This window comes from Epinephelus lanceolatus, chromosome 2, assembly GCF_041903045.1.
Source record: "Epinephelus lanceolatus isolate andai-2023 chromosome 2, ASM4190304v1, whole genome shotgun sequence".
NCBI classification, from domain to species: Eukaryota; Metazoa; Chordata; class Actinopteri; order Perciformes; family Serranidae; genus Epinephelus; species Epinephelus lanceolatus.
Genome location: NC_135735.1, coordinates 16,388,991 through 16,413,316, shown reverse-complemented (window position 1 = coordinate 16,413,316; position 24,326 = coordinate 16,388,991). Strand labels below are relative to the sequence as shown.

Genomic DNA, 24,326 nt, shown 5'->3' with positions numbered 1-24,326 from the left:
TTGCTGCTTTTTTTTTACTGAGTTCCAATGCAGGGTGATAAACAAGACAAGGACAACAGATTTAAAAAAGAAAAGTAGAAACTACTTTGGTCTTTATTTTGGTCTGACATGGAGAACAAAATAATTCTTATGGAGGCATTCACTGTAAATCATACCATCAACATTAATGCAAACTTTTCCATGCAGATGAAAGTGTCCAAAATATACAGCTTGGTTTTAGAAAATTGCAAAAAGGCATGTGAAATATATTACTCGTCATTTCATAATAGTGTATTCCGAGGCAAAAAACAAAATCTTTTTTTTTAAATCATGATTACATACACATCAACCAAAGCCATTATGACATAATTCAATTAAAACCAACATGATAATTCCAGATCTTCTGGGAAAATGTTTTGGAAATGTCTTTTTTTCTTTGTACCGCTTAAAAAAGTCAAACTCTTTACAGATAAGTGGACGTGGCGTTTTGTTGTACAGTCAAACCACTTATAAATATTGACTGTATAATATCGCCTTTGTAGCATGCATTATACAAAAGAGATAAGATAGCACCATCATATTGAGAAAGCGGGGAGACCCCTGCAGTATGAGAGGCATCATCACTTTTACTGTACAGGTACTGTGCAGGTGTGCCTGTGCTATTAGCTCATCAGTTGTTTAACTTCCTGGAGGGTGTTTCGCCGTCCAGCCTCAGGCTTACACGTACACACTACAGCCTGTTTTCTCTTTTGTTTGCACATTGATTCACAACAGGATTATTATATTATTATTACTTGATGCGCTAGCCTAATGTTCAAGTTTGAATAAGCAGACACCCACAGCTGTGTCTGTTCACCATGTAACACTGACTCAACTTGACCTCACCTCCCAGCAATAAATACCACTTTCCATAGTTTAAACCAGGCTCTGAAATGCATTGTGTTTTCATCACTTTCTCATCATGTACCTGAAAAAACAAATCCACTTCCTTATTTTTCTTTTTCAAGTCAAAGACGGTACAGTAATCAGCAGGCTGATAAGATTTAAAAACATCTGAAATTCTGTAAATCCAATATATAGAGGTGCAATGCACTAAAATGTGCAGCAAAGGACTGAAACAGGGAATGTCTTCTGGAGCTGCAAACTTGTGATGCTGACAGAAGTCATCACGTAACCGTAATATCCTCCAGAGGACACTCCTGTTCAGGTCTCAGTCATTTGAAATGAGCTCGGCTGCTGCATCGGTGTCAGCTGGGGACATCTTGCCACTCTGTGACCGCACTACAGCACCAGGATGTCTCCACTGCAGCGCTCGCAGCAGTTAAAAGTAATGTTCTCGTAGCGGGTGTAAGGGTGAAACCTGCCGATGCTCTTCTTATTGCCGAGAAAGTTTGAGGGGGTGGAGTCACTGAGCGGAGGGTCTGCCTTGTTTTCTGAGCAGGAGATTGGATCTAAAATCTTCAGCACCTAAGACAGGAAACAGAGAAAACATTTGTGAGGTTCTAGATTTGTGACAAATGTAAAAAAAGTGTTAGATTTGCACAATGATTTGAAGTTCAGACCTTCTCAGCCATCTTTTCCGCCGGAGTGCTGCAGAGCTGCTCAGCTGTTGCACTGCTGCTCTTCACCACGCTGCTGCTGCTGCCGGGGGTGGTGTTCCCCAGCAGGTGGGAGTTGATGGCGTCTGCTAGCTTGTGATTGGCTGCTGCCAGTTCTCCTGTGCTGAGCGGCTGTGCGCTGGGGTAGTACGTCTGCTGTCGGCCCCACTGCAGGGACACCAGGAGCTGCTCCAGAGATCTGAGCACAGAAAAACAAGCCATGTCAGCACACAGACTTTGTTGTCATTATCTATGCTAACAAAATACTGCACCAGTGCACAAACTCTTTAAGGGCCTTTACCTTTGACCCATCAATTGTACCTGACTGTCAGCCAACGACCACTGGCATACACACTTTGCTATCAGCGGCTCAGCTCTGAACCTTGAACATTATGTGTTCAACATTATGAATATCTTTGACTCGGCTTAGAGTAATGATCACACAGTTATCTCTGAATGGTGTGTGTAGCTCATTTACTATTATACAGTGAGATAAGTTGCTCAATGCTGCACAGATTTGTTGACACTTCCTTAAAAAAGCAAAATCTTTACATTTAGTTGCTATAAAAGGTCAATTTCTTAACAAAGGTGTCTCAAATTGAACCATAAAGTATCAAGGTGCAAAATCAACTGCCCCCTTTTTCTTTATTTCTTAGATTAAATGCAACTTTGAGCAATTTTTCAAACATTTTAATTCAGTAAAGTTACATTACATGTCACAGACATTGCACTATATAAGTATATTTAGCCTACAAAGATAAACAAAAAACACGTACTGTCTGCGATTTTGTGAAAAATAAGTAAAGATAAATAAAAAATAAATGCATAAATGTTTACCAAGTTCAACAAGTGATGAGAAGCACATATTTATTTCACACATTCTTGAGAATTGGGAGAAAACCTTGTTTTTTCTTTAGGTTTTGTTTTTAACTCTAATTAGGCTGGGAAAATCTAAAAGATCAAAGTCTTAAACCTTGTATTGGACTTACCTCCATCTGATGAAATTTATTCTTAAAGAGCATACATACTGGATGTCAGAGGTCAGAAAGTTACATATTTAGTCATTTCACAGTCGAAGTGAGTCGCCATTTGTTTTTCAGAGTTGCTGACAATTCTCTTAATGCCATTCAAACTACTTTAACTACTTTTAAACCATCATTTTTATTTAGTTTAATTTAGTAGTTCTACTGAGTTGTCCTGTTATGGTTGAGTTGGACCTGATAGCTTTATTATTTAATACATTTATCAGCAGCATTCCTGCCTTTTTGGAAACCAAGGAAACTAACTTAACTAAACTATATTTTCCTTGTTGGAAACCAGGAAGTGAGACAGGAGTCCTTGGGTTACAGCTAACCTCCTTTATGACTGATCAAACAACATTTTGTAGAAATCTGATGGAGCTGACAAACATCCGGGACACATAAGGGTCAACATATTCACAAAAAATATATTTAAAACAAAGTTGACTATAGCAGCACGTGTTTACACCCATGATATTAGCATGTGCTGTTAGTTTTAGATTTTGAAGGCTTTGAACAATTTTTTTAATTGTCTGAAGTTGTGAATTCTTGTCTGGGACAAGGATGTTTTTTGGCACAGGGCAAGTTTAGAAGTTTAAAGAATGAAAGCAGATCAAATATTTTATGAATCATATTTATTTCATACATATAAATCCTTTAAAAATAATGTTTAACCCCAGAAACTGAAATAGTGTGTTGATAAGTTTTTTAATTTTTAGTTTTTTTTGGTAGGATATGGTTTGTCCTAATTTTCAAGAATGGATTCTTTAATTCCACGCAAACATGAAAGTGTTGGTCAAGTGTTCCTGTGACAAAGTTATGCCACTGCAAGTCTACTTATTTGCTTCAACTGATAGTAATCAATTAGAAATATATATAATGAAACGCCATGAGTGGAACTACAACTTTATTTACTGTTTATCTGGTGGCTGGATCAAAGGTTACTGCCAGCCATCCTGGCATGCTAAATTTAATAGACGTGTGTGATGCGTCCCCTCTTTTCCTCATCTACAAGGTTTTTAGGTTTCAAGCTAATAAACAATTCACTTAATTTAGAAATTATGGATAAGATGTATGTTACCTGTGAGTGTGTACCATGTCCCTGGAGAACTCTTCTCTCTCTAACAGCAGGTCCTGAATTGCTCCTTGTGCCTCTCTGGTCTGTCTCTGCAGAGCTGCTCTGGCATTTGTCAGCTCCTCTGCCATGACTCTGTAGAGACAACATTGATGCAAGTGTTTACTCAGCACGATGACGTTAATTACATAGAGGTAAAACCCATTATACATTTTATTTGTCCTCCAGCAGTGCTGAAGTGTCCCTGACAGATGCTTGTAGGATCAAAGGACAGCAGCTGGTAGCGCCCTGAAATATAACATCCCATCCCTTCTATCCTCTCCTTTTAATGTCCTATCATTTCCATTTGTCACACAATTATCTTGTCTATTTCATTACCTGCTGGCCAGGAACTTGCTCCTCCAAACGTCACACTGGATACTCATTCGCTCCAGCTGCTCTGCAGTGTGTGCCAGGCTGCGGCCCAGAGCCTCATTCTCCAGAATCAGTTGGTTCTTCTCTCGCGACATACGTTCAAAATGGTACTGAAGGTCATCACCCACCGACGCCACCAGCAGTTTCTTCAGCTCACGGTTCACCTGGCACATGGGGTAAAATAGCATTAGCAAATTCCTTTTTACAGCTGAAAGCTTGCATGAGGACATGAACTCTTTCTTTTGTATTTACTTTAAAGCACTTCATCACTGGAAAGATAAAAGAAAAAAACAGTGGTCTCATTTCTAAGTCCACTCAAAAAGACAATGAGGAGCATGATTACATTGTATTACCTTCATCAAAACGCATTGATAATGCTACTGATCACTGTACTGTTCCATGTATCCATATTTCCTGCATATTTTGATACATAAAAAAGCAACAACCCAACTGTGCTAAGCCTAGTTGAGTCTAAATAAAATGCTTCTTTTGGGGCCTTACCTCCGTCTGCACACGGAGCTGATTGGAAAGCCCTTCCTTGTCCTGCAGCAGCCTGCGTTCAGAGTTCTGCAGCTTCTCCAGCTGTCCTCTCCAATCCTCCACCAGAGGCAGCGGGGGAGAGCCCTGCTCCTCAGCCTGTTGCCCATTCTCCCCTTTCCCTTCACCAGGTCCTGCGCGGCTGCTCCGGCTAATAGCAGCGCGTGGGACGATGATCCTGACAGCTTCCACCTCTGTGCAGGCCTCCCGACTCACCTTGCCCAAGTGGAGCACGCCGAGAGGCTGAGGGGCAGCAGGGGGAGCAGGACAGGTAGATTTGGGGCTGTGTTTTGGGCTTGCCACCTTCAGGAGGGGAATTGCAGGCGGACCTGGTGGCAGTGTGTCTGTGATTATTTCCAGGACGGCGGGAGGTTTTTCAGTTTCCATGCCATCGCCTGCGCCTCGGATAGGCACGCTGGCAGAGCCTGGAAGAAATAAATAAAGACAAGTTTACATTTTGAACATTAATGTGTCTCCCTGAGCGATCAAGTAAGAACATTACTAACACTGTTTACATTGCACAGCTTAACAGTTGATTTGCCAGTGCCAAAGTCCTTGGCAGCACGTAGGGCTGGGTATAAAACCACAATCCTTTTTTGGTAACCACTAAATTGTATTGGTTGTGACAAGCACTAAAAACCGGTCAGACCTGTAATCTCATTTAAATTTTCTTTGATCAGATAGCTCCTGTTTTAATCAAATTTTTCCAGGTTTACACTGTCTTATCAAGGCAACTTCTTGTACAGTTGCTTAACTTAAAACATCATTAAACATTGGATAAGTTTGGCTTTGAATCTTAAAAGAAAAAGGAACATGATTATATTCCTTTAAGTTAAGTGTGGCCAATACAATGGTTTTAGTAATAGCACAGAACTTCAGCTACTGAGTCGACACAAGTATCCAAACATTTAAAATAACACACAGTCACAGCTGTATGGATGAGTACAGGTTATTTTTCGGTGTTTAGCAGCAGTCACAAAGTGTATCTGAAAATCGAGGGATCACTTTAGATATCTTAAATTCAAGATACGATTTTAATGAGTACATACATTACCGCAGATGTGTCTTGACGAAAGTGGTCTAAAGACTGGCTACACAGGCAGCAAATGTAAACTTTCTGTGGCATGTAAATACTTGAGACGTAGTCAAAACAATACATACCTCTCACGGCGGCAGTCATGGTTGAGGTGGCGCAAGTAGAGAAGGAAGTCTGTTAGATTAGATGAGGTGAGACCCGTCGTCGTCGTCCTGTGACAATAAACAATGGAGAACGTACTTTGTTGTTAAACTCTGTAACATTCAGTGTTTATGACTGCGATAAAAGAGTTCCGCTAGTCAAAAGGTCAGTATTATCAGCTGAGGTACTGATAACGTCACACGATAACGGTGGCTAACTTAGCTGGTTAGCTAACTTGCTAAGGCTAGCTGTTCGCCGAACAACATTGACGGCAACGTAAACAGCTAACAGGAAGTTTAACATAAAAGTTAAAGTACTCAGGATAGCCGCTACCTATCTGCTAGCTATTTTTTGTGTTTTAGATAAATTGTTAGATGACATACCAGGTAACAATCGGTCACACGTCTTCAGTTAATTCGTGTGAGAAGCCGCTAGCTGTTTATTTTGTTACCGGACACAGTTGGCCTCTGTGGAGTCACTGGGGAAGTATGCCCCGAGGCTGGCCTTTCAGGCGACACTTCCTGCCAAGAAACACCTCCTCTTTCAAGGCCACAGGGAGTTCACTTTTCAGCACCGTACACAGAACAAGACCTCACCATTAGTTTTAACGTTACCCTGACTTTTTCTAACAATATTAATAATATAGACACTTTGTCAAGCAGTAGTATTTGACAAGAAAGCCTGACAGACTAAACCCAGGAACAGTATGCGGAAATGCGACGAACTTTCCGTCCCGTCCCGTCCCGTCCTTACAAAACTGATCTCCGGTCGGTTGCTACGTTGTTCGGCTGGTACTGTCAGGCTTTCAGTTAACTGTGAAACTGATTAGGGATCAGTGAAAAGGTGCTACTCGAAGTTGGTGGTGAAACGGTTGAATATAACCCGATGTGAACAACGCGGAACCTTCCAACGCAGTTAGTTATTGCTCTACGGACAAAAATAGTGTTGCAACAAACGTTGAAAAAAGTGCTGCAGCAGTTGCTTTGGTTACCACTGCAGTTACTTCGGAGAAGATACGAGAAAATGTTAAGTTTAATCAAGCACGCTTAATTTATTGTCGTGTGTTTAAGTTTTTGATATTTACAGTACTTCCGGTGAGTTCTGGACGATAGTTATCATGGGAGTACACGGACTGTGGAGGCTGCTGGAGAGCACAGGGAAACCCATCAACCCTGAGACATTAGAGGGAAAGATCCTTGCTGTTGGTATCCTGATGTGGTTGTGATCTATTCATCTGTCCTCTTATCTGTCTGTCACCTTCTTTCCTTCATGTCCCTGTCAGATTTATTGATGTATCAGACTGTGTTCTGTTAAGCCTTAATGTTGACCTTAACCAGGCGACCCCCAGACATCAGTATATGGCTGAACCAGGCAGTGAAGGGTGTGAGGGACCGTGATGGCAACAGTGTCCAGAATGCCCACCTCCTCACTCTCTTCCACCGCATCTGCAAGCTACTCTTCTTCCGCATCAAGCCAGTGTTTGTGTTTGATGGAGACGCACCACTGCTGAAGAAACAGACCCTGGTATGCTTCATCAAGATCCACATAAGCAGTCTGTGCAGATGATTTTGGATATGTCCTCCAAATGGATGTGATTCCCACCTATTCTGTCATTTAACAATGTTGTTGCTCTTGCCTGCAGGCTCTGAGGAGGCAGAGGAAAGAGGAGTTGAGCCGGGAGTCCAAAGAGACCAATGAGAAACTCCTCAAGACATTCCTGAAGAGACAAGCTATCAAAGCAGCACTTGGAGACCGCAGGTAAGGGACAGGGAACATGTACAGGTGTCTAAATAGGCTTTTTTTTTAAACTACAAGACAAACTGTCCACTCAGAGTCATTTTGATCTCAGTGGTTTTGCCTGAATTTCCCTCTTTCTCTCCTGCCACAGTAAGGATCCTCTACCCAGCCTGTCCACTGTGAGGAGAGATGAGGTGGATGACATGTATGTTCTACCAGCCCTGCCAGCTGCAGAGGAGAAAGACAAAAGCAGGTCAGACGTCTGGGAAAGGTTACTGTTCACTAGTCAGGTGTAATGAAGTAGGTTGTCAAAAGTATTAATACTTCCATTCTTTTTTTGATTCCATGTGTTTAAAATGACAGAATCTCAGTTAACTATACATTTAATAGTATTGAAAGTTATGAAGTTATGAAACAAACAGATGTACAATCAGATTTTCAACCCAAGGCTGCACAGATGAAACAACAGGGGAAAAAAAAGTCAACTGGTCCTGTGGCTGTTACAGCTTTCTCTCCATCAACAAAACCACCATGTGACCAGAGGCATGTGTTCAATGACTTCTTCTGGTGAAACATTGTGTTCAGTTTGTTAATTCAAAAAAGGAAAAAATATATCCTATTTAGAGGCCTGGGAGTTTGAGGGTTCTGCACTGTTCCTAGGACTGCAGTCTTCTGGACAGAGATCTCAGATGTTGTACCTGGAATCTGCTGGAACCACTCTCCTAGTTTGGGGGTTACAGCCCCGAGTGCTCCGATTAACGCTGGCACCACTGTTGCCTTTACTCCTCACATCTTTTCTAGCTCCTCGTTCAGCCCTTGTTTTGTTTTGTTTTGTTTTTTTTGAGCTTCTTGCGTTCCTTCTCCCTGATGTTGCTGTCGCTCAGGATTACTACATCTATCATCCCTGCCTTCTTCTGTTGTTTGGCGATCAACACAATGTCTGGTTGGTTAGCCAGCACCAGTCTGTCAGTCTGGATCGTAGCTGGGTCATTCACAAGCACCGTAGGAGGTGTCTTCCATTCTGACCTTGGTACTTCCAGCTCGTACTCAGTGCAGATGCTCCTGTACACTATGCCAGCCACTTGGTTACAGCGTTCCATATACACTGTTCCTGCCTGCATCTTCTACCCTGCTATTATGTGCTGAACTGTCTCAGGAGCCTGCACCTGGGGGTCCTGTCTGGTGTGGTGTACACCTGCTTCTATTGATCTTGTATAGATATAGTCTACAAGTGTTGTATCAAAGGTTAAAATTCTGGTATCGTGACAACCTTAAAAGTGGTGAGTAATTCAGTCAGATTATCTGCAGTCCACCAGAGAGGTTTAGATCCATTGCCTGATAAAACAGAGAGGAGGCTGGAGAGCTCCTCATCTTCACATGTGTTAGACCGGAGAGTCAGGCTAATCAATGACAAATTACCCGATGGAGCACTCAGCAAAATGTATTGTTTTATACAGCCGTTTCACCTTTAACACTGGTACTTTAATCATTTTAATGTGTTTTGTTAATGCAGTTCAGAGGAAGAGGGGGAAGAGCAAGAGTTAGAGGAGATGGATGATGCTTATTACATGTATCAGGTAAAATAATCCCACACACAAGAGCATTACATCCTGTAACACCACCACCAAATGCTACAGCTTTATATAGTTTGTTTTTGAGTGAATGTTGACACTGTGAGAGACAAGATATTATCTGATATTTTGGTTTTGGACCCTGGTCTGGTCCTGGCTATGTTACACTGAGTGTTTTCACTGAGTGAAATCATCAGTAAATGCCTCCGTTTGGCCATCATATCTTCTGATTGTGTCATAAAACTCTACTATGTGTCAGTATCTTCTGAAAGTTTTAGTCGTGTTTGACAAATTATCAGTTTGTACGTTGTACGTTGGTTGGCTTTATTGCCCAGCCTTTCCTTGTATGCATGCCCTGTTAAATACTTGACATTTAAAGTCAGGTTGCTCACTGTATCTTAGGGAGAAGCTTATCAAAATCCCAACTCCGTGGACATCAACTCAGAGGACTTTGTGAACCTGCCTCCTGAAATGAAACACGAGATACTCAAAGACATGAAAGAGTTCTCCAAAAGACGCCGCAGCATGTACCAGAAACCCCCAGAGGTACTGTTTGCTCTTATATCCACTCACACACACTCACTCAACTTCTGCTCTCTCACACGGACTCCACTTTGCTTTCTCTTAGCGTTCAGGAGACTTTTCCCAGTACCAGTTGGCTGGCCTGCTGCAGAGGAACCAGCTGAACCAGCGTCTGGAGGTTGTGGAGAAAGAGATGAGCCAGAGGAGTTCCGGCAGTGCTCCTCAGCTCTACGAACAGGACGGGGAGCAACAGAGTCACAGCGTAGAGTCACAGCGACTGGTTTCAGAAGACTATTCCCATTATATCCTTATTAAAGGTGAGGGCAGCTAGTATTTTTAAATTTCTGCAAAAAAAATTGGTACCGTATTTATATCTATGGGTGCCCGCAACAACGGAAATGTGGGCTTTCATCGATAAAATAGACTATAACATTTACATTCACATCAAAAAAATACAAACCTATCCTCCACTTTTCCTTCACAGGCTCCAAAAAGAATGAGACTGTCCCCGAGAGCCAACCTGCAGTTGCACCCTGGTCTGGCAGCTCCCTGACAGGCTCTACAAGACAAGCAGCAGACAAACCCGAGCCCCTGTGGCGTCCTGCTTGTGAGGAAGAGGGAGAACGGTGGGGTCCCTCCTCAGAACTCTGCAAACCCTCTATATCAAAACCATCTCAGGCAGACACATCACCACCTTCGCCTCGTACACTCAAGGCGATCCAGGCTGCGATGAATGACAGCTCAGATGAAGAGAAGGTGGATCAGGATAAGAAGGATGGTAGCGTGTCCCCACGTACCCTGCTGGCAATCCAGCAAGCTCTAACTGAGGAGGGAGACGGAGCTGCCAAACACAGGACTCTGATCAGCAGCTCACCCACCAAAGCGCAGGAGAATATTCATCATGCTGTGCCACAAGTGGTCATCAGCAGCTCAGAGGAAGAGACAGAACCTGATCATATGAAGTTTTTTCCTGATGAGACATCTGACTTTAAGGGAAGCCCAATAGGCCAAAGGCTACATGTAGATGACAGTTTATTAGGTAGCAGTTCTGAAGATGAGATGGAGGACATGATCAGCCAGAGAAATAAAGCACTTCGCTTGGCTGCGCTGCAACAACCTCTCGAGACAGAGATGAAGTCAGAAGAGGAGAGAAAGAAAGAACAGTTGACAGAGGAAATAAAGACAGGAAGTAGAAGGCAGACAGAGAAACAAGAAGAGCTGGAGAGAAGAGAATCAGAGCAGGGATCAATCACAAAGCCACAGGATGCTCCTGCTTCCAATCAGAACACGTTGTCCATCAATCTCTCTGCTCAGCTACGTGGAAAACCTGAAGAGACTGAGCTGTTACAGCAGAGGAGTAACCAGGTGATTGAAGCTGCAGGGGAGAGGAATGGTGATGATGTGAAGTCGGAGGGCAGCGAGGAGAGCGAGTCAGAAGGTACAGCTCTGAAACCAGCAGATATTAAAGGGGCAGTTAACCCCAAAATCAGAAGTACATATTTTTTCTCCCACCTTTAGTACTGTTTATCAACGTAGATTGTTTCTGTGTGAGTTGCACAGTGTTGGAGATATCAGCCATAGAGATGTCTGCCTTCTCTCGAATATAGTGCAACAAGATGGCACTCGGCTTGTGGTGCTCAAAGTGCCAAAAAAAAATACATTTAAGAGAACAGCAATTTCTCTTTCTCGCTATAGACCTTGTTGTGAGCAGTTTCTTGTAGGAACTACTTTATGTCTACCAAACTACACTCACCAACTGCGCAGAGGGAAGTGCTGCTGCTAGCTCACCTAGCACCGCCGAGCTAGCTAATGTTACAGCTCAGCTGCAATAGGACACCATCAATATTTCCATCTTAAACTTTCAAGAGCACGAGCCTCTTGTCCATGAGTAGATGCACACGTCCTTCTGTGTGGTGATACAGTCAGTGGTTGCAGTTCAGTAAAATGAAAATAGTTTCTACATGAAACTACTCACAACAAGGACTGTGGATTATTTTGAGTAACTGGGTTATGATTTCTGGATCGAGACATTGCTGTTGAGTTTTTCAAATGTATTTTTTTCTCCCGCTTTGAGCCCCACCACCTAGTTCCTTTATTTTTTAGAGACCGGCCAATGGTTCCATTACAGAGCATCTCACACTAATCCAATCTAGATTAATAAACAGCACTACAGGTAAGAAGAAAATATTAGGTGAAGTATACCTTTAACAAAATTGCTTTTTTTTGTGTGTTTTCCCAGAGAGCTTCATCGAGGTGTCAGAAGACGAATTTAAAGAGGAGGATGCAAATGATTCACTTTTAATTACCGGAGAGAAAGGATCTCAAGATGAGGTCTGTAAAGAAGAGAACGAGCAGGAAGAAAAACCAGAACTGACAGAGGCTCCGGCTGCTGCTTTGAAAGAAGAGGAAGAAGAAGAAGACAAAAAGAGACAGACTGAAGAGAAAGAGTTAAAGGAGGGGACAGAGATGGAATCCAGCTCGACTCCAGCGACTAATGAATGGGAACACTTTGATGTGGTACGGATTCCTGTTAGATTTTAACTTCAGTGCTTATTTTAAAATACAGAAGCTAGCCTCAGGTTTTCAAAACAGAAAAATAAAACAAGAATCTGCCATTTTATTTTAACTTTATATTCACTTTACACTGCACAGGGCTGCAGTATGACAAAGCAGAAATGGGCTTTAGGCTGAGTAGTTCAGCACAGTAATGTGTATGTGATTGGGCTGATGCAGCGACTGTGTGTTGTGCTGCAGGATGAGCTGGAAGCTCTGGAGAGCTCTTTGCAGTTGGAGCAGAGCAGCCTGAGGGAGCTGAAGCAGCAGCAGGAGAGGATGGCGAACACAGTCACTGGACAGATGCAGCTGGAGAGCCAGGTGAACCACAGACACTTTTACATCACATCAAGCATCGTAAGAATAGAATAAGAAGTTAAATACACATCCATGAGATATGAGGACCCAGAGCTGCACCTGATTTGGATGTTATCAGTCCATTCAAATTATCCATTTAAATTAGTCAACACTGACTTTTGATTTCATGTCGGCTCTCCTAGGTGAAAGGCCTGTGTTTGTTTGACCAGTCCACCACCCTTACCTGACTTCCCCCTTTGCTCCCGTTATAATTATTACAGCTACGAAATGTCTCCACCAAACAATAAAGGGAAATGGCCACTTCATACTCATATCTGTGACGCTTATAACCACTGACAACCGGTTAACCCAGAGAAGGCGTAAGGCCGACTGGGGGGGGGATACATTTCTTTGTGGTGCCTCAGCCAGACATTCCCAGAGCCATACAGTCTGTATTACTTTACAATCTTTGCTGTGAGTATATGTGTTAGCTTGTTCATGTGTCTGTTAACTCACTGACAGTATCACAGGCTGTCATCATTTTCTCCCTTGTAAAATGTAAAACCTCCAAAGTGCTCTATTAATCCCCTTGGCTGTTTTGATAATGCTGCTAAGAGCGAAGGTATTTCTCAGATGACTACAGAAACATGGCAAATAGTGTCAGTGTTCTCAAGAAAAAAAACATAATGACAGTGTAATCTTGGTGTAGACAAGACCAAAACCATCAGCTTTCGATACTGTCTTGACCGTTTTCTTCTTTGCTACCAGGAGCTGCTGCGGCTGTTCGGCGTGCCGTTCCTGGTGGCACCGATGGAGGCCGAGGCTCAGTGTGCAGCACTGGACCGCGCTGACCACACGAACGGGACCATCACAGACGACTCAGACGTGTGGCTGTTTGGAGGGCGACATGTCTACAGGAACTTTTTCAGCCAGAACAAATATGTCGAACATTACCAGTACAGTGACCTGCAGAACCAACTGGGTCAGTGCTCACTGTCATATTTAATAACAGATCCTGTTAAAGTTTTTAAACAAGGTTAATAGTTAATCTCCTCCTGTCATGTCTTTTTATTTTAAATGTGGAGTTCGTCTTAGTTTCATTTTAGAGTCTAAAAGATTACATGACAGCAAAAATGTCTTTTTCTTGTTGATTCAAAATGCCAAATACACTCAGAAAGAAATATATTATTAGACAGAATTTGACCAGCCAACTTTCAGTCAAATCAAGTACAGCCTGAATCTCCTTCTTGATGGAGAAACAAACTAAACCACAGACAATTATCACATTTATGATGCGATTTCATTGGATATTTTCCTTTCCTTTTGTCACCTGCACATACTCTGACCTTTGTGTGTCTGTATATGACAGGTTTATTCATGCAATTGCACATGATGTTAATTTGCTGTTTTGTGGCCTGCTGAAATTTAAGAGTGAGGTGTTGAAATTGTGCTGGGATAACACATCACTGCCTTAATCCGATCATCTTACATTGCACATATCAGAGACACGTGTTTTTGTTGTGATGGGCTGTCAGCAGACTGACCGGGCAGAGAGCAAAACGCTTTACTTCTACCTCTCTTTCCCGTCTTTTCATTTTCTCTTCTCTGTCTCTCTCAGGTCTGGACAGGACTAAACTGATTAACCTGGCTTACTTGCTCGGTAGCGACTACACAGAGGGCGTGCCGGGGGTCGGATATGTGACTGGCATGGAGATACTGAATGAGTTCCCAGGACCAGGCTTAGAGCCGCTCGTACAGTTAAGGTGTATTTCAGTGTTTGTGTTCATTAGTCCAGGAGATTCAAAGGTTATTGGATTTTCAAAATTATTTTTTACCTTTTTTCTGTTCTTCACAAATTTGTAAACCCTTTTACATATTTCATGCTTTATCCCTCAATCCTCTATTTACTGTATCTATTAACTATGGTACAAATGTGAAAAATAAGCGTATTGTCAAAAGTGCCTTCTATTTTTAACTGAACTGAAAAAAAACATTAACTCAGTATACAACTTAGCCATGTGCCAGTATTAAAAACTGTCATGGCAAAAATCCCCACTAAACTTGGTTATTGTTTCTTTTTCTCTAGTGAATGGTGGGCAGAGGCTCAGGAGAACAAGCGTCTGGTGGCTAATCCTCGGGACACAAAGGTTAAGAAGAAACTGAGGGACCTGAAACTGTATCCTGGGTTCCCTAACCCTGCGGTGGCTCAGGCTTACCTGCAACCTGCTGTGGAACAGTCCAATAGCTTCTTCAGCTGGGGACGCCCACAACTCGACATGATCAAAGAATATCCTTTCTGTGTGTGTGTGTGTGTGTGTGTGTGTGTGTGTGTGTGGTGTGAGTCAGATTATGAATATGTTAAGTTTCCTAAACTAGTCTTTTACATTCTGTCTGAGTCGTTTTGGCTGGAGCAGTCGGAAGACAGAGGAGACTCTTCAACCTGTGATAAAGCAGCTCAACACCCAGCAGGTAATCAGGGGTACCTCTACCCTAAGGGATACTTTTGCAGTCATTTGCAGGAGGTATGGAGAAAGCGCACCCAACTAACTGAACTAAAAATCAATAATATAAATTAATATTAAACTAAAAATATATGGAATATATTTTTGAATATGTGTGAAAATAAACAGCCAATACAAATGGGTGTGATGTTGATCTTTATTGTATTTACTGTGACTAGTAAACTGCACATCAGCACAATACCACATAATGCAATTTAGTTAGCAAGTGAGCAGAGAAGCTGCAATAGTTAACATTATTCATTGATGGATAAACCGTTGACATTGCTAAAAGAATGAATCAACAGTTAAAATACTTAAGTAAAAGTAATGAATTAACAGTTGAAATAACAAAAAGTAATAAATTAAGAGTTGAAATATTTCGCTAAAGTAATAAATTAACAGTCCAAATAGGTAGCTAAAAGTAATGGATTAACGTTGAAATAGTTAACTTAAGGTAATGAATTAACAGTTGAAATACTTAGCTAAAAGTCAGAAATTACGAGTCAAAATATTTAGCTAAAGTATTGCATTAACAGTTGAAATAGTTAGCTAAAGTAATGAACTCACAGTGGAAATAGTTAGCTAAAAGTAGTGAACTAACTGTTGAAATAGTTAGCTAACATAAAAATCTCACAGTGGAAATAGTTAGCTAAAAGTAATTAACTAATGGTTGAAATATTTAGCCAAAGTAATGAACTCACAGTGGAAATAGTTAGCTAAAAGTAATAAATTAAGAGTTGAAATATTTAGCTAAAGTTTTGAATTAACAGTCGAAATAGTTAGCCAAACGTAATGAATTAATGGCTGAAATAGTTAACATTAGCTAAAGTAATGAACTCACAGTGGAAGTAGTTAGCTAAAAGTAATAAATTAACATTTGAAATAGTCAGCTAAAAGTCATAAATAAAATACATAAATGTAATGAATAAAAAATTAAATGGTTAGCTAAAAGTTTTGAATGAACAATTGAAATAGTTAGCTAAATAATGAACTAACATGGAATCAGTCAGTCAGAAGTAAATTGAAATAGTTAAAAGTCAATGAATAAACAGTTGAAATAGTTAGCGGTAGCTAAGAGTAATGATTTAGAGGTTTAAATTGTTTACTGAAAGTAATGGATTAATTGTTTAGACACCCAGATTCTGCCATTATAAATGGTAGTAGTACAAATGCAAACATGAGCAGAGCAACTTAAACACTGACAAGTCAGTTGTAGAAACAAAAATATCCAACAGTGTCCCCTTTTACATACTGTAGTTATAGCATTGAATAACATTCGGAGCATGATGGGTGGTGCAGATGAAGGGATACTTGAGCTAATCTGATGGAGCAGTGGGGTTACATCACATATACAACTGTAAGAGGTTACAGTAAATGGCTGCAAGACTGTCACATCTTCAGTCCAGTAAGCGCACCTAAAAACATCCCTGTCTCGTGTTCACTTCCCACTCTCTCCAATGTCTCCAGTTTGATTGTGTAAGTTTGAAAAAGACAGTAATGAAGGGAATAAAACCACTTTGTAGTCTGACATCATTTATGCTTTTGGTTTAGACTCAGCTACGGATCGACTCATTCTTCCGCATGGAGCAACAGGAAAAGCAGGCGATCCGCAGCCAGCGACTCCGCCGAGCTGTCACCTGCATGAAGAGAAAGGAGAGAGAAGGAGGAGAGGAGGAAGAGGAGGACAGCGAGGAGGAAATGCCATCCCCCAAGAAAGGCAAAGCGGCAAGCAAGAGTCCAAAGAAAGGAGGATGCGGGGACAGAAAAGAGGAGAGGCCTGTGGTAGGAGGAGGGTTTCTAGGGTCAGAGGTGATGGTTGAACCTCCTCTCACACCTCTGAAGGATGTGAGCAGCACCAGCCGGGAGTACCTTTCAGTAATGGCTGTCCCTGTGTCTACTAAGACTGTACCTCAGAAGGCCAGGGGGAGCAGCAGCAGCCAGGAGTCCCCCTCAGTAAAGGCCGTCCCTCAGCCTACTAAGACTGTACCTCAGAGGGCCAGGGGCAGCAGCAGCAGCAACAGCTCTGATGAGGACAGCGACGATGACAGGGAAGTTGCTATGGTTACCGCCCGATCTGTGTTCGAGGGCAGCCGACGAGGGCGTGGAACGAAAAGCACGAGGGGTAGAGGAAGCACGAGAGGAAAGGGAAAGGTGAAGAAGTTGTGAGGGGGGAAAAACTGAATTTCAAATATACAATTAACATTAATTGTTTTGATATTAACTGTGAGACATATTCACACACTTCCAAATAATATCTGATATTTGATATTTATAAGCTAAATGTGAAAATGAATCATGATGAACTGAGCTATTTCTGTATTATAGAATACTGGTACGTGTTTTGTAAACTATTGATGTGACTGAAAATATTTTTTTACCTGTGTACAAGCCAAATATATCACATTAAATTGTTGAAGTACATGTTTTTTTTGTAGTTGAAGTACTTCAACTTCTTCTGTTGAAGTACTGAGACAGGTGCAAGTCTTCAGCGCCTTACATCCCTCAAATTTCTTTCAGGCAGTATTTCAGTCGCCTTCTGCTCCTGCATACACTCCCCTTCCTCCTCCCTCTGCCTCGGACACATGCAGACATCCAGGCTTTTGCAAATGTGAGAAAAATGAATGAATACATGATGTTCTATCACCTGCGTCAAGGGTCAAGAGCTAATTTAGATTGTCAGTAAAATAGATTTGTTTATTTAAGGCATTAGCCCTTTGCTTCACTCTCAAGTTCAGTGGCCGGACGGAGCAGCTGTGGCTGTCCGTCAGTCATACTGCCTCAGAGAGAGCTAGAAATGTGGGGGGAGCTGAAGTGGTTAAACAAGAAGTTGGAAAACACTGTAATTGTGTGTAACTTGAAACCACAGAAGGTGACAGCTAACAGCCTGCAATAGATCTGGATCCAGATTGACCCAAATCCAAAGGACTTCATCTGGGACCAAAAAAAACCTACGACTTATTTGCCCTCCTTTTTGGACTCCTTCAAACATGGAGACTCAACAGTCCAAGGGCAAGAAGGAGGACTCCAAGACCAAAGAAGAAGGTGAGAATTTGCACACAAGTGCAAGTTTTGTTTCTAATTTCAATGGCATTAATTCGTGTTAGCAGTTTGGTACATGGTTACAACTGTTTAAGCAGGTATTTTTCTTTTTGAAACACTGATTTCAGAGGTAGTGTGCATGCATAGTTAAATCTAAATCCCATAAACCGACCGAGCATCAATCTACTGTCAGAGCTTGCAGGATGTGGCTGTGTTTACAGCTGCATCATTAATGTCATCAGAGATATTTATACACACATAAAAGCTGTAAATTGAGCTCTTGAGCACCCCCCAACCTTTGCATTGTCCCTCCGTGGACTCCCCTGAACTTTTCTGTCAACCAGCATTGCATAACTGAAGTTGTGTGTCAGATGCCATGACTTAGCAGCAGCACCGACACATAGCTGGGGTCTGACGCAGCGGCATGATGTTTCAAACAGAGCAGGATCAGAGGGGCATTATGAGCCTAAATGTGATTCATTTATAGAGCACAGAATCAAATGTTACCTGCAATGTGATATGAAGGAAAAACAACATTACTTATCTGTTTGATTTGAGGCCGGAGTATGTCAGTGCTACTTTTAGGTGATGGGCAGCGGTGGACAAAATAAGAGAAACACCTACTAATCCTGTACAGTAGTCCTGCAGTCTGCAGACTTTGTTTTTTCTTTAAACACATTTTGGGATTGCTTCACCCAAATTATTTTCTTACATGGTGGTATTTAGCCATTTGGTCACATTTTTGAAGATCTTTTGCTTCCACTCCAAAAAAATTGCAGTAAAACAAATCAATCAATCAATTTTATTTATAAAGCCCAATATCACAAATCACAATTTGCCTCACAGGGCTTTACAGCATACGACATCCCTCTGTCCTTATGACCCTCGCAGCGGATAAGGAAAAACTCCCCAAAAAAACCCCTTTAACAGGGGGAAAAAACGGTAGAAACCTCAGGAAGAGCAACTGAGGAGGGATCCCTCTTCCAGGACGGACAGACGTGCAATAGATGTTGTACAGAACAGATCAGCATAATAAATTAACAGTAATCCGTATGACACAATGAGACAGAGAGAGAGAGAGAGAGAGAGAGAGAGAGAGAGAGATGCAGGTAATAACAGTAGCTTACAACAACATTATTGAAGGTAATAATATTATAGTTATAGTTCTGGCTACTGTGGTACAATATGTTGAAAGTATGTATTAATATCTGGCAGTATACATGTGTGACAATAGTCAAATCAACATGTTATTCTGGATAATGCACAGCCCTAAGTGTGAACAATTTTCATAGGAAATATTAAAGATCCTAACAAATTCCTACGAAAATGAAACCCAGATTCAGTCAGATGGTCTTTCCCTTGTCATGTCACACCATTTTGATGCACCAGCAATTCAGTCAGCAGCTTCTGTACATCATAAACACCAAGGCAGCTGCACAGGTGACGCATAATAAAGTAATGAGCAATGCACGTCAACTCAAACTGACCTACTGTTGTTGCTGCTTGAGTTGTTGGAGCAGCAAGCACCTTAGAATTATATCAAGTGCCAAGAAATCTGAAAAATCTTACACACCAAACAGGAAAACAGCAGTGGCAACATGGAGCAGTGCTCACAATAGACTGTCATCAACAGATGGGACGAGACAACAAACACTACGTACTTTGGCATCAAAGACTGAATACAGACTTGACACAACGCCTCTACCAGTAGCAGCAAAACACAAGATCAAAAGCAGCAACATTATGATTACAAAACTATGTTGAATACTGTTTAAATCACCTTTTTTCACGGCAGAAATTTTGACTCGTCACAACAGGTAAAAAGCACCACTGCAGCTAATAATGTTAATTACAGCTCTATACCATCTACAGTCCCTGACAAAAGTCTTGTCGCTTATCCAAGTTGTAGGACCAACAAATAATAACTTGACTTGTAGTTGATCAATTGGAATCAGAAATGGCTTATATGAAAGGCAAAGGCCTCTAGATTATGCTTATTATACCAAAATAAAGTTGTGCATCATTCACTGAATTTTATCATTTAATTAGGACAGAAAGATCAGATCTTGCTTGGACAAAAGTCTTGTTGCATACAAAAATAATGTACTGTAGAAATGATACTTTATTTTGAATACACAAACATGCTCCAATAACATCAGAACATAAAGTCATGGTGCCTTGGGAAAAAGAATTAATATCGTGTATGACTCCCATGAGCTTGGAGGACTGCATCCATACGTCTCGGCAATGACTCAAATAACTTATTGATGAAGTCATCTGGAATGGCAAAGAAAGCAGTCTTGCAGGACTCCCAGAGTTCATCAAGATTCTTTGGTTTCATCTTCCAAGCCTCCTCCTTCATCTTACCCCAGACATGCTCAATAATGTTCATGTCTGGTGATTGGGCTGGCCAATTCTGGAGCACCTTGACCTTCTTCACTTTCAGGAACTTTGATGTGGAGGCTGAAGTATGAGAAGGAGCACCATCCTGCTGAAGAATTTGCCCTCTCTTGTGGTTTGGAATGTGATGGGCAGCGAGAACCTCTTGATACTTCAGGCTGTTGATGTTGCCATCCACTCTGCAGGTCTCTCGCACACCCCCATACTGGATGTAACCCCAAACCATGATTTTTCCTCCACCAAACTTGACTGTTTTCTGGGTGAATCTTGGGTCCATGCGGGTTCCAACAGGTCTTCTGCAGTATTTGCGGCGATTGGGATGCAGTTCAATGGATGATTCATCAGAAAAATCAACCTTCTGCCACTTTTCCACTGTCCATCCTTTCTGCACGCTGTGGGCCTTGGCAAATGCAGCACGATTCTTTTGTTGTCTTCTGTTTAATGCTGGTTTGTGAGCAGTAATTCGGCCATGGAGACCATTGCGTGAGAGAATTCGACAAACTGTTCTGGTAGATACAGGGGTTTCTGGTGACCAGTTCTGATGTAGCTCTGCTGCAGTTGAAAAAGGGCTGGCCCTGGACTGCCGAAGCAACAAACGGTCCTCTCTAACAGTTGTCTTACGGGGTCTGCCTGACCTGGGCTTGTCATGAAGTGTCACCAGTTTCTTCAAATCTTTTTTTTATCCTCTCCACTTGACGTTTGGATACACTGAAGATGTCTGCCACCTCAGCAGCAGACTTGGTCTTCAGGCTCTTGATGATCAGCACTTTGGTCTGTGGTTGAATCTTTGGCATGTTGTCAGCAGTCAGGTTGCACTTCACATGAAGGTCTGGTGTGCTGGGGTTCTTTTTATACACACCTGGGAATGTGTTAATTACAGTATTTGTCACAGGTGGAGCTCTAATCTGTGATTGGTTGAATTGTTTAAAGACACGACAAGACTTTTGTCCAAGCAAGATCTGACCTTTCTGTCCTAATTAAATGATAAAACTCAATGAATGATACACAACTTTATTTTGGTATAATAAGCATAATCTAAAGGCCTTTGCCTTTCATATAAGCTATTTCTGATCCCAATTGATCAACTACAAGTCAGGTTATTATTTGTTGTTCCTACAACTAGGATAAGCGACAAGACTTTTGTCAGGGACTGTAAGTGTATCAATAACGATGCCAGTGAGATTTATGTGTATCTCCTGTAGGGTTTGCACACATTTTTCATTTCAAAATTCCATTAATTTCCAGGCATCTCTGTAGATTTTCCAGACCATATTTGACCCCTGTGTACAAACAGCCAGTCCTTGGATAACTTGTATTTGCCCACTGTGGCTGTTCAGTCCACACTCCGCTGAAAGTTGGACGATGTTCCACTGTCAAATATCTCTGCTGACACAGGAAGTAAACTGAGCAGTGCTACCTGTACTCGTATTAGCTTCCCCGAACATACTGACTAAATAATACTGTATTACTGTTCCCTCAATGGGTCAACAAATAATTTAATTTCACAGTGTCTGCACAGCCTTTTGCATTCCCTGTGTCCATGGAAACACCAATGAACACAGCCATAAAGGTTTCCCTATGCAGAAAAGATTTTCTGTCTACCTTTCTGTCTAAATTTTCAGACAAGCTTAACATCTGGTAATTTGTGATGCTAAGTATATATATGCAATTTTAATATGTTGCCACATTTCTTTCAAACTAATTGGGTCACTCACAGATGTGTTTCAGTTATAAAGCACATGGGGCAGAGATGTTTGGAGGCTGTACGTGCAGGCGTAGGGAAAACCCTGTGTAGGAATGTGCATTCATTTACCATACCTCTAGCCTTACTTTTGACGACATCAAGCTGGCTCTGACCTGCACTCCTTTACACAGTGGTAAACATTCTGGCTCCAAGCACCATGAAAAACACTCTTCTTTGATCAATTTATTATTAGAAATTCTGAATTTTATATTTTAGAAAACAGAACAGGGGCAATAGACTGGAAACACATCTCCAGACCTGAAAATTACTTAAATCAAATTCCATACTTTTTCATACAGCAGAGGAACCTGTATGACGTCAGAATATCTGCTGTGAAAAAGGTCTATTTGTCAATCTTGTGTTATTTTAGATATTCTACATTTTCCCAACTAACTTTATATACTTTGTTATTTTTTTTACCTGCCTGTCTCATGGATGCCATAGCAGGTGCTGCTGTGGACGCAGAGCTAGCCAAAGCCATAATGGCTCGGTGTTTCCACCCCTCTGTGATTGGCCCGGAGCCCTGGGAGGGATACGTCTTTAACGATCTGCAGATCCGTATCAAAGAGTCCACAGACATCTATGGAGCTGTGCTCTGGCCCTCAGTACGCCCAAACCCACACAATATCCTAAATATTTAGCTGCTGAACTGTCCTCTTCTTTTGCCAGTTAACTCTAATCTTTTGCTCCCCCCAACAGGCGATGGTGTTGTGTCATTTCTTAGAGACCAACCAGGACAAATACAACCTGATGGACAAAAATGTGATTGAACTGGGTGCTGGAACTGGGCTCGTCACCATCGTGTCCAGCCTGTTAGGTACAGACACAAAACCACCCAGTGATTAGCTCTCACACATCTCTTAATCTTTCAGCTTTGTCTCCCTCTGTTGCTGTTTGTATCTGATAAGCTGCACTGCCTCTTTCCAGGTGCCAAGGTGACCTCCACTGACCTGCCAGATGTGTTGGGGAACCTCCAATACAATGTTATGCGCAACACCAAGGGCCGATGCAAGTACATCCCTCTGGTAGGCTTTTATATTTGGATATCATATTTCCAGTGCAGCAAACACCAACGATTGATGATATAAAACATCCTAGGATGCAAAAGTGGGCTTAAACCTTTATAGAAAAGAAATGGATACAATACAACCCTAAATCACCTCTGTTTGTAGGTCACTGAGCTCGTCTGGGGTCAGGGCGTGGAGCAGCGTTTCCCGCGTGCCACACATTGTTTCGACTACATCATGGCAGCCGACGTGGTGTATGCCCATCCTTTTCTGGAGGAGCTGATGGACACCTTTGAGTACCTGTGCCAGGAAAACACACAGATCCTGTGGGCCATGCGTTTTCGACTGGACCCGGAGAACAGCTTCGTCGACCGCTTTCGGCAGCGCTTCCACCTGGAGGAGCTGTACGACCTCCCCAGCCTCAGTATCAAACTGTACCGAGCCTGTAGGAAGGATAAGAGGACTCAGGACCGTAGAGAGGCTGCTGCCTGAACTGTGTACACACACTGCATATGAAGTGTGTGTGTGTGAGGGTGTGAGTGTGTCTGTGACTAAATTTGTTGTTTATTCTGTAATGTCAGGTGTTTTCATGGACCTCATGCAAATCTCTAAATGTATCTATCTGTCTAAAATGACCACTGAATTCAATCTGACATCGTGTCACTCAACAGTCTTATTTATAGCTGATCTGTTCATTTAGGTGACCTTCAATAAACCAGCAAGTCTGTATGTTTGGATACACGTAAGGCTTTTTCATATGGATGTTTAATAAGGGGGCATTTTGGGTCACAATGACCAAGAAGTCCCTCTGCAGTATCTCACTCAGTGATTTATCTATTTATTTTTTTAAAGCTTGTTGTCGTCCATCAGCAGCACATTCTCACACTTCAGGTCTTGGCAGACAGTGTTGTTTTGGTCCAGTCGGCTCACACAGCACAGATGATGTGGTAAGACGTGGTTCTGGATTTTTCCAGTGGATTCCTGATGAGCCTGTGGATTTTATTTGGGAGGTCTGTTGCCGTGTTACTTCACATGGACAATGTGACAGCCTAGTCGCCAGAGGGAAAACGTTGGCATTGTACGCTTATACAAACAACAGATACAGTGATACATTACAGCTGTGCATTTCATACGTACCATTTCAGTGTTTCTAAAG

At 41.9% G+C, this 24,326-nt stretch overlaps 3 protein-coding genes across 5 annotated transcripts; 2 read left to right on the top strand and 1 right to left on the bottom strand.

The window, feature by feature from the left end:
• Window positions 1–60: 60 nt before the first annotated feature.
• blzf1 (basic leucine zipper nuclear factor 1) lies at window positions 61–6,308 on the bottom strand. Its single transcript, XM_033621917.2, has 7 exons — window positions 6,183–6,308; window positions 5,784–5,870; window positions 4,587–5,047; window positions 4,050–4,249; window positions 3,678–3,806; window positions 1,542–1,776; window positions 61–1,446 (listed from the first exon to the last, which is right to left on the bottom strand). Exons 2-7 carry the CDS (start codon window positions 5,800–5,802, stop codon window positions 1,261–1,263), a joined length of 1,230 nt encoding a protein of 409 aa, XP_033477808.2. The 5' UTR covers window positions 5,803–5,870; window positions 6,183–6,308; the 3' UTR covers window positions 61–1,260.
• ercc5 (excision repair cross-complementation group 5) lies at window positions 5,827–17,393 on the top strand. 2 transcript variants are annotated; one of them, XM_078174603.1, is made up of 16 exons: window positions 5,827–5,964; window positions 6,886–7,004; window positions 7,148–7,323; window positions 7,442–7,557; window positions 7,688–7,789; window positions 9,050–9,113; window positions 9,510–9,653; window positions 9,736–9,946; window positions 10,114–11,067; window positions 11,869–12,146; window positions 12,384–12,503; window positions 13,248–13,461; window positions 14,098–14,242; window positions 14,566–14,768; window positions 14,866–14,948; window positions 16,532–17,393. In XM_078174603.1, exons 2-16 carry the CDS (start codon window positions 6,917–6,919, stop codon window positions 17,144–17,146), a joined length of 3,513 nt encoding a protein of 1,170 aa, XP_078030729.1. In that variant the 5' UTR covers window positions 5,827–5,964; window positions 6,886–6,916; the 3' UTR covers window positions 17,147–17,393. The 2 variants fall into 2 exon arrangements, with proteins under 2 accessions (XP_078030729.1, XP_078030725.1); XM_078174599.1 differs by lacking the exon at window positions 5,827–5,964 and having other exon boundaries at window positions 6,479–7,004.
• Window positions 17,394–17,508: 115 nt separating this feature from the next.
• On the top strand, window positions 17,509–23,899 carry mettl21e (methyltransferase like 21e). Of its 2 annotated transcripts, none has more exons than XM_033617393.2 (5): window positions 17,509–18,022; window positions 22,611–22,768; window positions 22,863–22,980; window positions 23,091–23,188; window positions 23,336–23,899. In XM_033617393.2, the coding sequence occupies exons 1-5, from the start codon at window positions 17,968–17,970 to the stop codon at window positions 23,660–23,662; spliced, it is 756 nt and encodes a 251-aa protein (XP_033473284.1). In that variant the 5' UTR covers window positions 17,509–17,967; the 3' UTR covers window positions 23,663–23,899. The 2 variants fall into 2 exon arrangements, with proteins under 2 accessions (XP_033473284.1, XP_033473273.1); XM_033617382.2 differs by having other exon boundaries at window positions 17,515–18,022; window positions 22,608–22,768.
• The last annotated feature ends 427 nt before the right edge of the window (window positions 23,900–24,326 follow it).